This window comes from Garra rufa, chromosome 11 (genome assembly GCF_049309525.1).
Source record: "Garra rufa chromosome 11, GarRuf1.0, whole genome shotgun sequence".
NCBI lineage: Eukaryota > Metazoa > Chordata > Actinopteri > Cypriniformes > Cyprinidae > Garra > Garra rufa.
Window position 1 is genome coordinate 5,448,793 of NC_133371.1, and position 12,246 is coordinate 5,461,038.

Below are 12,246 nucleotides of genomic sequence, written 5' to 3' on the forward strand. Positions count from 1 at the left end.
ATTTTGACGGGTTGCCCTGAAGACCTTTGCTTCTCTGTGTATATAATATGACAAGTTTTTCTTAAATTAAGCAGGAAAACACTTATGTAGAGACTCACTTAGCAGTTAATGAGACATATGCTTCATATTCATATTTAAATGGCATTTTTGTGGCTTAATCACATTCACTAGTCCATATTGCAATTTGGTTGAAGTGTAATGACCTACTGTTGATTTATTCATCCAAAATGTGACAAATTACGTGACATTCCATGTTATATATAGCAAATTCCATTTTAATGACTCAAGTCTGTCTGCTTTTTTTGCATCGTGGAAATCCTAGAGTCCTACATGAAATATTTCTGTAAATATTTTGTGTGTGTGTATAAAGTGCGTCAGAGATGCTTAAGCTGTGTTGTTTATTTCAGCTAATAAGGAAATGTATATTAAAATCAACACTGTGAGAGACAGAAAGCCGTATTTTTGTCTTTTCAAATGAAAAATATCAAAGAGGTTGACATTGTGACTAACCGGGCAACCGAAGAACACATGCAGGAACCTCTTGATTCTCTCATCTCTACTAATAGTGTCCCGTTCACTGTTTGACGTCAGATACAACAGCATCTGCTTCACAAGCCCACTGTGCTGGATCTCAAAGGAGGACACGTCTGATTCAGATACAATACTGCTGATCTCCTCTAGACACTCTACACCACTGTCAACCTGAAACACACAAGACAACCAGTTTGAAAAAATAAATAACTCCCACTGGATTAAAAATGACTGATATATAATGACTACAAATGCTAAGTTTTTCTAATGCGTGGTTACCTGTAAGTTCAGCTGTTCTGTGGCAGTACAGAGTCTCTGCAGGACGTTCAGCGCTGGGTTGCTTCCATCCACGCTCTCAGAATTAAAGTAACGTTCCACAAACTTGCTGGCTTGCTCCTTTATCCAAGCCTTTATCTTATCCCTGAAACACCAACAACAAAAATGTAACTAGGCGTATCAAAATCAATGCAGTTTTCAGCAAGGACAGTTAAAGGGATGGTTCGGAGTAGAATTGACTTCATTGCTATGCACTCCGAAGCCCATGTAAATACCCCATCCGAAGTTTTTTTTTTACCTTAGTCAAACATTTATGGCGATATTAGAGTTTTTCGAATTGCTTGTTACAGGAGTGAATGGTACATGTGATGTATCTCGTAAATTGCACCACTAAACGTGCAAGTAATCTTACCAAACTTGTACAGTAGTGTAAATAGGTTATGTACTCACAAAACGCTGCATCAGAACATTTGTAAGTCCACCATGAGTGTTTTAAAAACATGTTTTAGCCGATCCCTACTAGTCTCAAAAACTACAAATGGCGACACGTCGACGTCACGTCCCTGGTTTGAAAAAAGCACGTAAAAGTCCTCCTACAAGTTGACATGCACACAGATGTAGTAGGAGGACTTTTACGTGCTTTTTTCAAACCAGGGAAGTGACGTCGACTTGTTTTTGAGACTAGTAGGGATCGGCTAAAACGTGTTTTTAAAACACTCATGGTGGACTTACAAATGTTCTGATGCTGCGTTTTGTGAGTACATAACCTATTTACACTACTGTAGAAGTTTGGTAAGATTACTTGCACGTTTAGTGGTGCAATTTACGAGATACATCACATGTACCATTCACTCCTGTAACAAGCAATTCGAAAAACTCTAATATCTCCATAAATGTTCGACTAAGGTAAAAAAAAACTTCGGATGGGGTATTTACATGGGCTTCGGAGTGCATAGCAATGAAGTCAATTCTACTCCGAACCATCCCTTTAACTTGATCAAAAGTGACAAAACACATTTATAATTAGGGACGAATGTTCGGATGAAGCTTTTACAGATTTGGAACTATATGAGGTGAAGTGATTAATGACAATTTTCATTTTGGGGTGAATTAACCCTTTAAGTAAATGTGACCCTGGACCACAAAACCAGTCATAAGGTTAAATTTGACAAAACTGAGATGTTTCCATCATATGAAAGCTCAATAAATAAGCTTTCCATTGATGTATGTTTGTTAGTATAGGGCAATATTTGGCCGAGATACATCTATTTGAAAATCAGGAATCTGAGAGTGCAAAAAAAAAAAAAAAATCAAAATACTGAGAAAATCACCTTTAAAGTTGTCCAAATTAAGTTCATTGCATATTACTAATCAAAAATTACATTTTGAAATATTTACAGTAGCAATTTTACAAAAAAATCTTCATGTAGCATGATCTTTACTTAATTTCCTAATGATTTATGGCATAAAAGAAAAATCAATAATTTTGACCCATACACTGTATTTTTGGCTATTGCTACAAATATACCCCAGCGACTTAAGACTGGTTTTGTGCTCCAGGGTGACAAATAAAGTAAATAAACACGTAGCTTTACCTGTTGTTTGAAACGGTGTCCTTGGGTGGCACTCGTGCCAGACCGCTGACCCCTGCAGTGCGCGATGGCTCCGAGTTGGCGCTGTTTGTCTGAGTCCCCAGTTTACCCCAGGTCTTTGGATTCAAACTGGCCAGGAAAGAGGACTTGGGGGACTGTGTGGTTGTCGGACTCTTGGCTGTGGAGAAGGCATGCAGTGTCAGACAATAAAGCATTCACAGGGGTCAAACAAAGCAGCTGAACTCACAAAGCACTGAGAATAGACAATGTCTTTGCATTAAATAAGACATCAAGAGTCCAAGTGCTTTCGGCACCACTGCAATTCTCAACCCAAGAGCGCTACATACCCTGATTATCCACTTTGTCATCGTCTCTAGGTGGGGAATACTTGGGACGCCTTGGTCCTCTTTTAGGAAGGCGCTTTCTTTTCAGAACATCACTCAACCTACTAGAGAAGAGAGGGATCGGTTTTTAAACTTCAAATGGAAAGGGCCTGTAAACGCTATATCAGTATCTGCATGTGAGAGCGGCTATATACCCCTGCGGACTGAGGTCCAGCGAGTCGTCCATGCTGTGCTGGAAACTGGGGGAGCCCAAGTCGGGTGTGACGTTCGAGGCAGCTGTAGTGGTTGCTGTGGTGATGGTGGTGGCGCAAAGACTAGCTGTGCCGCTGGTGCACGCTTTCGGAGGGCTGGTGAGGAACACCTCGGATTCAGCCAGGTTCTTTACCTGGTGCATTACACCTGAAACGAACAAGAGCAATTAAACAACAGTGTTGGGTGTGATGCATTACTGTAATCAAATATATTTCTTTGCACAAGATAGGAGTGAAGCTTATATAAAAAACAGATCCAGTACCTTCCCGTCTGAAATAAACGCTGAACACATCTGGAAGCTTCTGCATGAGGATCTCAGCCATCTGCAGAGAACCCACTACAATCTTCAGGTCCTGACTGGACAGCATGGAAGCTATGTGACTGCAGACAAAATACAAACATTTGCACATATTAGTTCAGAATTCATCACACCAAATCAGCACTCTAATGCATCTTCACTTAAATGTACAATTAAATAGGAGCACACAATAACGCTGGGTGGTGCAATGACAATTAAAAACATCTTGCTTTGAAATCTTCACTGATTTTTATAAAGTAAACTGGTCATTTTCAGGGATTTGGTAATATTTCAGTCCCCTAGAGTTTCTAAAATTAATTGTTCGAAGCTTTTCACAATACTTTGGTATGACTATTATAATGAATACAAATAAATAATGCATTTTAATATGTGACCCTGGACCACAAAACCAGTCATAAGGTTAAATTTTACAAAACTGAGATGTATACATCATATGAAAGCTCAATAAATACGCTTTCTATTTATGTATGGTTTGTTAGGATAGGACAGATTTTGGATAGATTTGAAAATCTGAAATCTAAGGGTGCAAAAAATCAAAATACTGAGAAAAACACCTTTAAAGCTGTCCAAATTAAGTTCTTAACAATGCATATTACTAATCAAAAATTACATTTGGATAGGTTTACAGTAGGAATTTTACAAAAAATCTTCATGGAACATGATCTTTACTTAATATCCTAATGATTTTTGACATAAAAGAAAAATCAATAATTTTGACCCATACAATGTATTTTTAGCTATTGCTACAAATATACCCCAGCGACTTCAGACTGGTTTTGTGGTCCAGGGTCACATATTATCTAGCACAAAATAATGTCATATACACATTAGGGGTGGAACGGTACATGTATTCGTTTCGAACCGAATCGGTACGGGGGTCACGGTTCGGTGCATGAATTTAAACGGAGAATACACGGTATGAAAATAAAAAAAAAACTTGCCTGCAAAATAATTAATGTAATGCGGAACTACTGTTAGATACGCGGGTTCTTTAGGGACAGCTAATATTTAGCCCCGCTTTAGCTCTGAAGCTCTGATTGGCGTCGATGCAGCCGAGCTCCGCCTATGTATGCGCTCTATCAGAGCCCGTCTACATTCTCTGGCACTCTGCAATTTTTTGTCAGCTCGACGGTCCATCATTGTGGTCCAGGGATTTCCTGAACTTTGATTTGTCAAGCCCCCATTATTTTGACGCTAATAGAAGAAACAATGCATGGAGACGCATAGGCTTGGAGCTAGAGCGCAGCTGATGGTTGCTTAGAAACGGCAGACGCTTCCGGAGCGCAAGCGCCCGAGCGCTTTGTTGATCAGGAAGAAAGCGAACGGCCCCTTAGATCGCAAGTTTGGGAAAACTTCGCTTTTCCAGTCAGTTACAGTAGTACAGGCGAGAGAGTGGTGGAAAAGACGAGGACTGTGTGTCGCCGTTGTTCAGCGGTTGTTGGGTATGTGAGTGGAAATACATCTAATTGCCTTCTGCATTTTTGTTTTGCTTTTCCCTCCACTGTACCGAAATCATACCGAACCGTGACGTCTGAACCGAGGTACGAACCGAACCGTGACTTCTGTGAACCGTTCCACCCCTAATACACATATATATATTTGTCATAACCCTAGGGCAGTTCACTGAGTTTGTACTTAGAAAATTATGAACAGAATGTGCAGTGTTTATGATTTTTGGCAATAATGTAAGCATTTGTGTTTAAAAAAAAAAAAAAACCCCGCAAGATATAAAAAAAAAAAAAAGAAAAGAAAAAAAAAAACAGACTAAAGTTGAACTCAACCCTGTCAAACTAACCATTCTACAACCGTAATAATTTAGACTCTGCTCATATGTGACGTTATTTAGCAGAAATTACATCATTCAGGTCTCTTTATTAGTGCTGCAGAAAATGGTTAGTAGTATCCTACTTTTTATTATTTTGAGGCATATTATAGTCAGGGAGGGTTTTGTCAAGCTTAACAACTCACATAAAACTAAGATGAAAAATCATTATTTTCAACATTTTATTTTAATCCATAAGTATATACAACAATGTACTTGTTTTATTGCTGCCATATACGGTCTGATCTCCTAACTACATTAGGAGCAGTGGCCATTTTGAGTGAAAAACCCCAACCCTGTCACAAATACATGCACTTCTTATTGTTACGGGGTTGTAAGCTTGTGACAAGGTTGAGTTATTTGCCTAATTAAATAATTTTGATTAAACTTTGACAAGCATCCTACATCAAAAATTGCATATATTGATCCAGATATGAGAGAGACACAAAACCAAAAGTTAAAATGAAAGGCAATGTATCCCTTTAAATGTGTTACTAGGGTTGGGAATCGAAAATCGATTCCGATTCTGGAATCGGATACTTAAGATAAAGAATCGGATACTTGTTATAATATTAAAATTTCGATTCCTCGTTTCGATTCCTGGTTGCATTTTTTCCATCTAGTGATCTGCCAGGACCTTCCGCGCGTGCAATCTGCCAGGACTTTACGTGGTAATGTAAACATCAGTCGAAAAGATGGATCACGGTAAGCGTTTAAAAGTGTGTCTACGCTTTGTAAAAACCGAAGACAAATCTACCGCTGCACGCAAACTTCATCTTGAGATCTGCAAGGGACGGATTTTAGTCCTGCGCCCGCCCACTCCAGAAGGAATATATGTTATTTCGTCCCGCAAAAGCCCACATAAAAGTCACTTATACCCCCGCGGGAAGACAGGTATCTACTTTATCTCTTGGCTGCATGAAACAAACCCTCCCGCTAATGTAAAGGCAAAGATGACCAGAGTAATAGTAACGAACTCGCGCGTGCCTAATGTATTCATTCTTGTATATCGGAGTCGTACATTAGGCACGCATAAGTCCGCTGTTGATTCACAAACTATTCATGCTTTCGGTGCTCTGATCCATAGTATTTTTGCGTGAAATTTCAAAATATTTGCATAGTTTTCAAAATGAATGTCCTGTGAGTTTTTTATAATGAATGCTTACCCATAGAGGTGGATCTTGTAAGGGTCAGTGGTGTTTAAGCACATATGAGCACCAGCATAAACAGATTTACAATGTATTTACTGTATTTTTCATTTATATGTTTATTTTATAATGAATACAAACAGTAGATATTCAGTCACTTAAGAAAGAGTACTCTGAAGTTGTGAAGAATGTCTGAATTAAATAATTTAGGTGCTTTAAATCTGTATGTGTGTATTCATGTTAAAAAGTTAGAGCAGAGGATTTTCTTTTAAATTCAAAAGTAAAGCTTTAATTTAAAGTTTGCTTGATTTTTTTTAATAACATGCAGGAGAAAATAAAAAGGCAAAACTAATGTTTAGGTTAATAAAAAAGGTTAAAAAATAAACACCTTTAGAGGAAATGTCAGGCATAGGGGGGCCTTGCAAAACTGACCCGAGAAGAAGGGGGCCCTGATATAAAAAAGGTTGAGAACCCCTGTAATAAAATAATATGTTGCAAGCTAGCACTGAAAATAAACATGTTTAATATATTAATGTTTGACTTTTGTGTTTGTTGTTTTTTTTTTTTTTTTACTAAATCGGAATCGAAACTGGGAATCGAAAAGAATCGGAATCGATAAGTGGAATCGGAATCGGAATCGAAATCGATAAAATTCAAACGATACCCACCCCTATGTGTTACAGACTTCAACCCCATCACACCTTGTCACATTCATATTTTTGGAAAAATATTAGACAATTAAGAATGAAAGCATTTTTTCTTGCTGATTACCATCTGACATGTAAAGGACTAAACCAATAAAATTGTGGTTTTAGTTAAACTTCTAAAATAATTTTTTTTATACAAAAACCAACAGACCATAGACAAACAAATGTCTTGTAAAAATGTGAAAAATACAATGAATGTTAAATTAAATTATCAGGGACACATGAGCAGTAGGTAGATGTTTGTTTTATAACAAATACTTTTTAAACCAATCCCGTTTTATCCGTAACAGGATTCAGGAAAAAAAAGGTGTCTCAAAGGTTGTTAATGCCTGAAGAGGGAAAGTATGATTTTTTTGGAGTTTTGACATGTGCCTAATTATGTGGGGTATTTAGAAAATGAATCATATGTAATTGGAAAAAAGAATGTATAGTTCAAGTGGAAATGTTAGCGAATCCCAGGAATGACCCAAACATAGGTTTCTCTGCACGGACTGACCTAGACACAGCATGGTTGCGCAGTACGTCTTTAAGCAGCTCTGCATCTGCGAAGTAGATGATCCGGAGGATGGCTCTAAGGCACTTGTGTCTGACGGCAGGCCCAGCTGAGGAGCTGTACACCTCATACAGAACCCCAAACAGAGTCTTTATGAAGCACTTGGCCAGCTCAGGGTCCTCCTTCATCAGCTGTGCGCGTGCATCCTCTCGCCGCACCTCCAAGTGCCCTCCTGAGAAGACAGACACAGTTTTACTTCATTTCTGGCTTTGAAACATTTTATTCTCACAAAATATAATGCATAATTTGGTAATGTACCACATTTGTGACCCTGGTCTTAAGGAGCATGGGTATATTTGTAGCAATAGCCAAAAATGCATGGGTCAAATATATAGATTTTTCTTTCATGCCAAAAATCATTATGTTCCATGAAGATATTTTGTACATTTCCTACTGTAAATATGTCAAAACAAATTTTTGATTGGTAATATGCATTGCTAAGAACTTTAAAGGTGATTTTCTCAATATTTAAATTTTTTTGCACCCTCAGATTCCAGGTTTTACAATAGTTGTATATCGGACAAATATTATCCTAACAAACCATACATTAATGGAAAGTCTATTTATTCAGCTTTCAGATGAACTATACATGTCAATTTGGACACTTATATCATATTTGCTGATTAAAAGGCACAGATAGGACCTTTTTCCCCTCCTGTTAAGTCATAATTACTTGATCATTGATAAACGCTTTATGGAACTATCAGCTGTATGTTGAAAAATCTGCAATAGTTTGTGATGAACAGTTCTACTTTTCTACGTTTGCAAGTCTTTTACAAACTTCAGCCTTGGAGTACAGCATGTTCACCAACATAGAGGATAAAAGTACTTTGAATGTTTTAGTTACAAAGCCAAGAATAGATACGTACTTTTTGCCTTAATTTGCCAGTTTAGATATAAAAAGACATGGCTTATGAATTGTGCAGATCGCATTTGAGATGATCTAAATTGTTTTATTAAAGTGTTCCAAAGAAAACATGTTGTTAATCAAGATTTTATTTTAATAATGACCAAGTTAACACAAAAATGGTCAAAAAAAATGGCCAAAATGGTCACATTTGCAATTTTTTTTAAAATGTGGAAGTAAAAATTTTATGTGGTTGCATGGTCTGCACTGCTTCATAGCATCTGCTCCATGCAGCACTCATTTGTTTATGTAAATGTTTAATAAAAAATTATGCTCATTGTCATTGTAGCCTACCGTTTTTTTTTGTTTTTAAATTAAAAATAACAATGAATCCATCTTTTGTTTTAGTATTAAAAAAGGTGTAAGGTGGATAGATGTGAGCAAAACAGACAATTAGTCTATGTTCTCTTGTAAAACGTGACACAAATTCGAAATTTCGCTTTTCGAAAGAGTGGGCATCCAAATCCTGGCAAAAAGGGAACTCTTGTTCACTAAATTAAATTCACAAATAACACTACTGGTGAAAAAGAACAGTTTGAATGTTAACCACTTTTGTTACCATATAACTATAAACTAAGCTAAAAGTTAACCAGTGGGTAGAATGAGTTTAGGGCCCTGATGACCAGTGTTGTTTTTGACAACCATCTTAGATTTAGTCTTAGTCTTTTTGACTAAAATGCTTAATAGTTTTAGTCAAATTTTAGTCACTTCTATATGTGATAGTTTTAGTCCAAGTTTAGTCGACGAAAAGTCAAAAAGGTTTTAGTCTAGTTTTAGTCAAAAAAGGGGAAAAAGTAGTCTTTTAACAAATTATTAGAGATGTTCCGATACCCTTTTTTCCTTCCCGATACCGAGTACTAATCCGATACCTGGGTGTGTAATTGTATATACAGCTGTAGATAATACTAATAAATTATTTTATTGTGTGCTTCAGACTTATTCCTTAATAAAACAAATTATCAGTGATATATACAGTGAACTAGAGTATTTTTATTATATGACATACATTTGACAGTAATATTTTTTCATATAGTTAGTATTACTAATCTGGTTTTCTGACGTACATCAGCCCTGTTTATAACAGAGAATTTTGGCCAGAATTTGAAAGACTCTCACTAGATCTCGCAGCAACCTTATTCATTGTGCAGAATTTTCAAATGCTCCTCACTGCATCTCGCAGCAGTAACAGTGTTGCAAAATCAACGTTGGCTCCCGAATAAAGCTGTTCGGGGTTTGTGCAAGTTTGTTTGCATTGCAGTCCAAGCTGATAAACGGTCAGCGCTGAGCAGCTCAAACGTGTCGTGTTAGTTTCACTTTCGTTTCGTGTGCCATTTTATGTTTCTCATCTGAGACAGAAATGGCAGAGCTTATGAGTTGAACAACGCGGTGGTCGCGCCAATGTGACCGCTCACGAAAAATAAGTAACACTGGCAGAAAAATTGGTCACAGTCTGGAGCCCTTTAATATTACCGCAAGTGTCCCGCGCGCTTCAGTACAAGGAGTAAACAAACCACGCGCCTGTACAATTCATTAACTCAGAACCACGCATTAATTCATATTTAAACAGTCGGTTTTGGCTTAATATTAGTCCATATCACGATTTGATTTAAGTGTAATGAACTACCTTTGATTAATGCATCAAACTTTGACAAATTCCGTGACGTTCCGCGTTAAACTGTAAGTTCCATTTTGACTGGATTCCGCGATTCCGTCCGTGTTTTCCGCATTGCAGAAATCATAAAGCCCTACATATGAGACATGCCGCCGTTTTAGCGGACAAACTGCTAGCACATTTGTATTTCTTCTTCGCTGCTCTAAACAGTGGTTGCTTGTGGCAAAACTGTTTGCATTCTGAGCCGCGAAGAAGAACTGGCTTCTGATTTGCTAGCGGGAATAACATATCTTAAGAAAATGGTATCGGATCGGTACGTGGGTTCAAGTACTCGCCGATTCCGATGCTAGATTTTTTTGTGGTATCGGCGGCATTTCCGATACTAGTATCGGAATCGGAACAACCCTACAAATTATTGTAGGTCAGTAAGTATTTTGCTGCTGGGTAGTGTCACTTGTAAGTTCTGAAAATAGCAGATCTATAGTTCAACACAATGTGAGCTTCCGGATCGACTATTTTCACCAATAATTACAATAATGAAGGAATGTTTTAAAACATAAAAGACAAACAAGGATGGAATGCTAAAACGGCTTGCCATACTAGTATAGCAAAGAGTATTTAATGCTAAAACGGCTTGCCATAGCGGCGGATACGTTTTAGGTTTTGATTGGCATGCACAATAAGCAGAAATGTCATGCATTTTAAACGTCTGACGGACCACCCACTAACATTTTCGTCTATTCTCGTCTCGTCAACGAAAACTCACACACGTCTCATGTTTTAGTCATCAACGACAACGAGCCATTTTTATCTCGTCATCGTCTCGTTATCGTCATGAAAAAAAGTGCCGTCAACGAAATGATTTCGTCATCGTCGACGAAAACAACACAGCTGATGACAAATGTTAATAGCTTTAAAGACCTCGATTTAAAAGTTTGTCACAAATGTGGTAAAGCAAAATTATATAGAAATGTTTTTGTAATATTTAATGTAGCATGAGCTTGCATGTGCACCTGTGTTGGGGTTGGCCAAAGGGTTAGGTTTTCTCTGAATGGCACGGGCAGTGCCAGTGTCTTCATTTATCTGCTGCATAGAGTTGAAGTCGATGGTGTAGACACGGCCGAGTGTCGACAGACTTATCTCATCTTCTCCATTCTGGTGTGCAGTCTGGAAAAAAGTGAGCAATTAAGTTCGAATCATGAGCTGGTCTTCTGAATGTAACTAACTACATCTGCATTGCGCTAAACATACTTCAATAATTCGGCTGTCGATGCGGTTGTACGGGTGCCACAGGCCTCTGTCATCTCTCCACTGCCAGATGGCACCCTCTGTAGTCTGGGCACTGCCCTTCTTCAGCATGGCATCAACCGCAAAGATGCCCTCTCTGGGCAGACATGGCATCAGCTCACTACAGCAGAGAGAGAAATAAAAACACAGTGATCAAACGCCCTCATTAAAGCAAACATGACCATTTTCATTTTGGAGTGAACTAATCCGTTAAGCTTCATAATAGCTGCTCCAATTTGAAATCTCCGTTTACTCAGAGCATGTTAATTAGATGTCACTGACAGAACCACACAGACCAAGGAGAGGTTTAAGACATACCAGATGAGCGAGGTGAGTTCATAAAGCTCCTGGGGGCTTCTGGGAACAAGGTCAATCTGCTCTTGACAGCTTCCATTAGATGCGCCACAGAGCAGGAAACGCAGGGTCTCTGCTATATCTACAATTACACAAAACATACTTCGGCTTGGAGTTCATAAAACAGGTCATATGTTAGTCTTGATAAATATGTGCAAAACTAACAGCTCTTAAAGGAGTAGTTCACTTTCTGAACAAAAATGTACAGATAATGTACTCATCCCCTTGTCACCAAAGATGTTCAAGTCTTTCTTTCTTTTTTTCGGTCGTAAAGCAATTGTTTTTTTTGAGGAAAACATTTCAGGATTTCTCTCCATAAAATGGACTTCTATGGAGCCCCCGAGTTTGAACTTCCAAAATGCAGTTTAAATGCAGCTTGAAAGGGCTCTAAACGATCCCAGCCGAGGAAAAGGGTCTTATCTAGAGAAACAACCGATTATTTTCTACACAAATTGACAATTTGTATACTTTTTAACCTCGAATGCTCGTCTTTGCGATGCGTACTCTGTATGATCCGGGTCGAGACAGTTAGGGTATGTCAC

At 38.0% G+C, this 12,246-nt stretch overlaps 1 protein-coding gene across 8 annotated transcripts in view; it reads right to left on the bottom strand.

Annotated features, from left to right (window-relative positions):
- The window catches only part of trip12 (thyroid hormone receptor interactor 12), a 59,468-nt gene that overhangs the window by 17,446 nt on the left and 29,776 nt on the right, over positions 1-12,246 (bottom strand). For 7 of the 8 annotated variants that reach the window (XM_073849969.1, XM_073849968.1, XM_073849967.1 and 4 more), the window contains 10 exons: positions 11,669-11,786; positions 11,315-11,471; positions 11,077-11,230; positions 7,488-7,716; positions 3,258-3,376; positions 2,938-3,142; positions 2,747-2,847; positions 2,403-2,577; positions 811-952; positions 511-702 (listed from right to left, as the gene is read on the bottom strand). In XM_073849969.1, coding sequence (XP_073706070.1) covers positions 511-702; positions 811-952; positions 2,403-2,577; positions 2,747-2,847; positions 2,938-3,142; positions 3,258-3,376; positions 7,488-7,716; positions 11,077-11,230; positions 11,315-11,471; positions 11,669-11,786 — 1,592 coding nt within the window. The remainder of the gene's footprint in view (positions 1-510; positions 703-810; positions 953-2,402; positions 2,578-2,746; positions 2,848-2,937; positions 3,143-3,257; positions 3,377-7,487; positions 7,717-11,076; positions 11,231-11,314; positions 11,472-11,668; positions 11,787-12,246) is intronic. The other variant, XM_073849964.1, reaches the window with a different exon arrangement.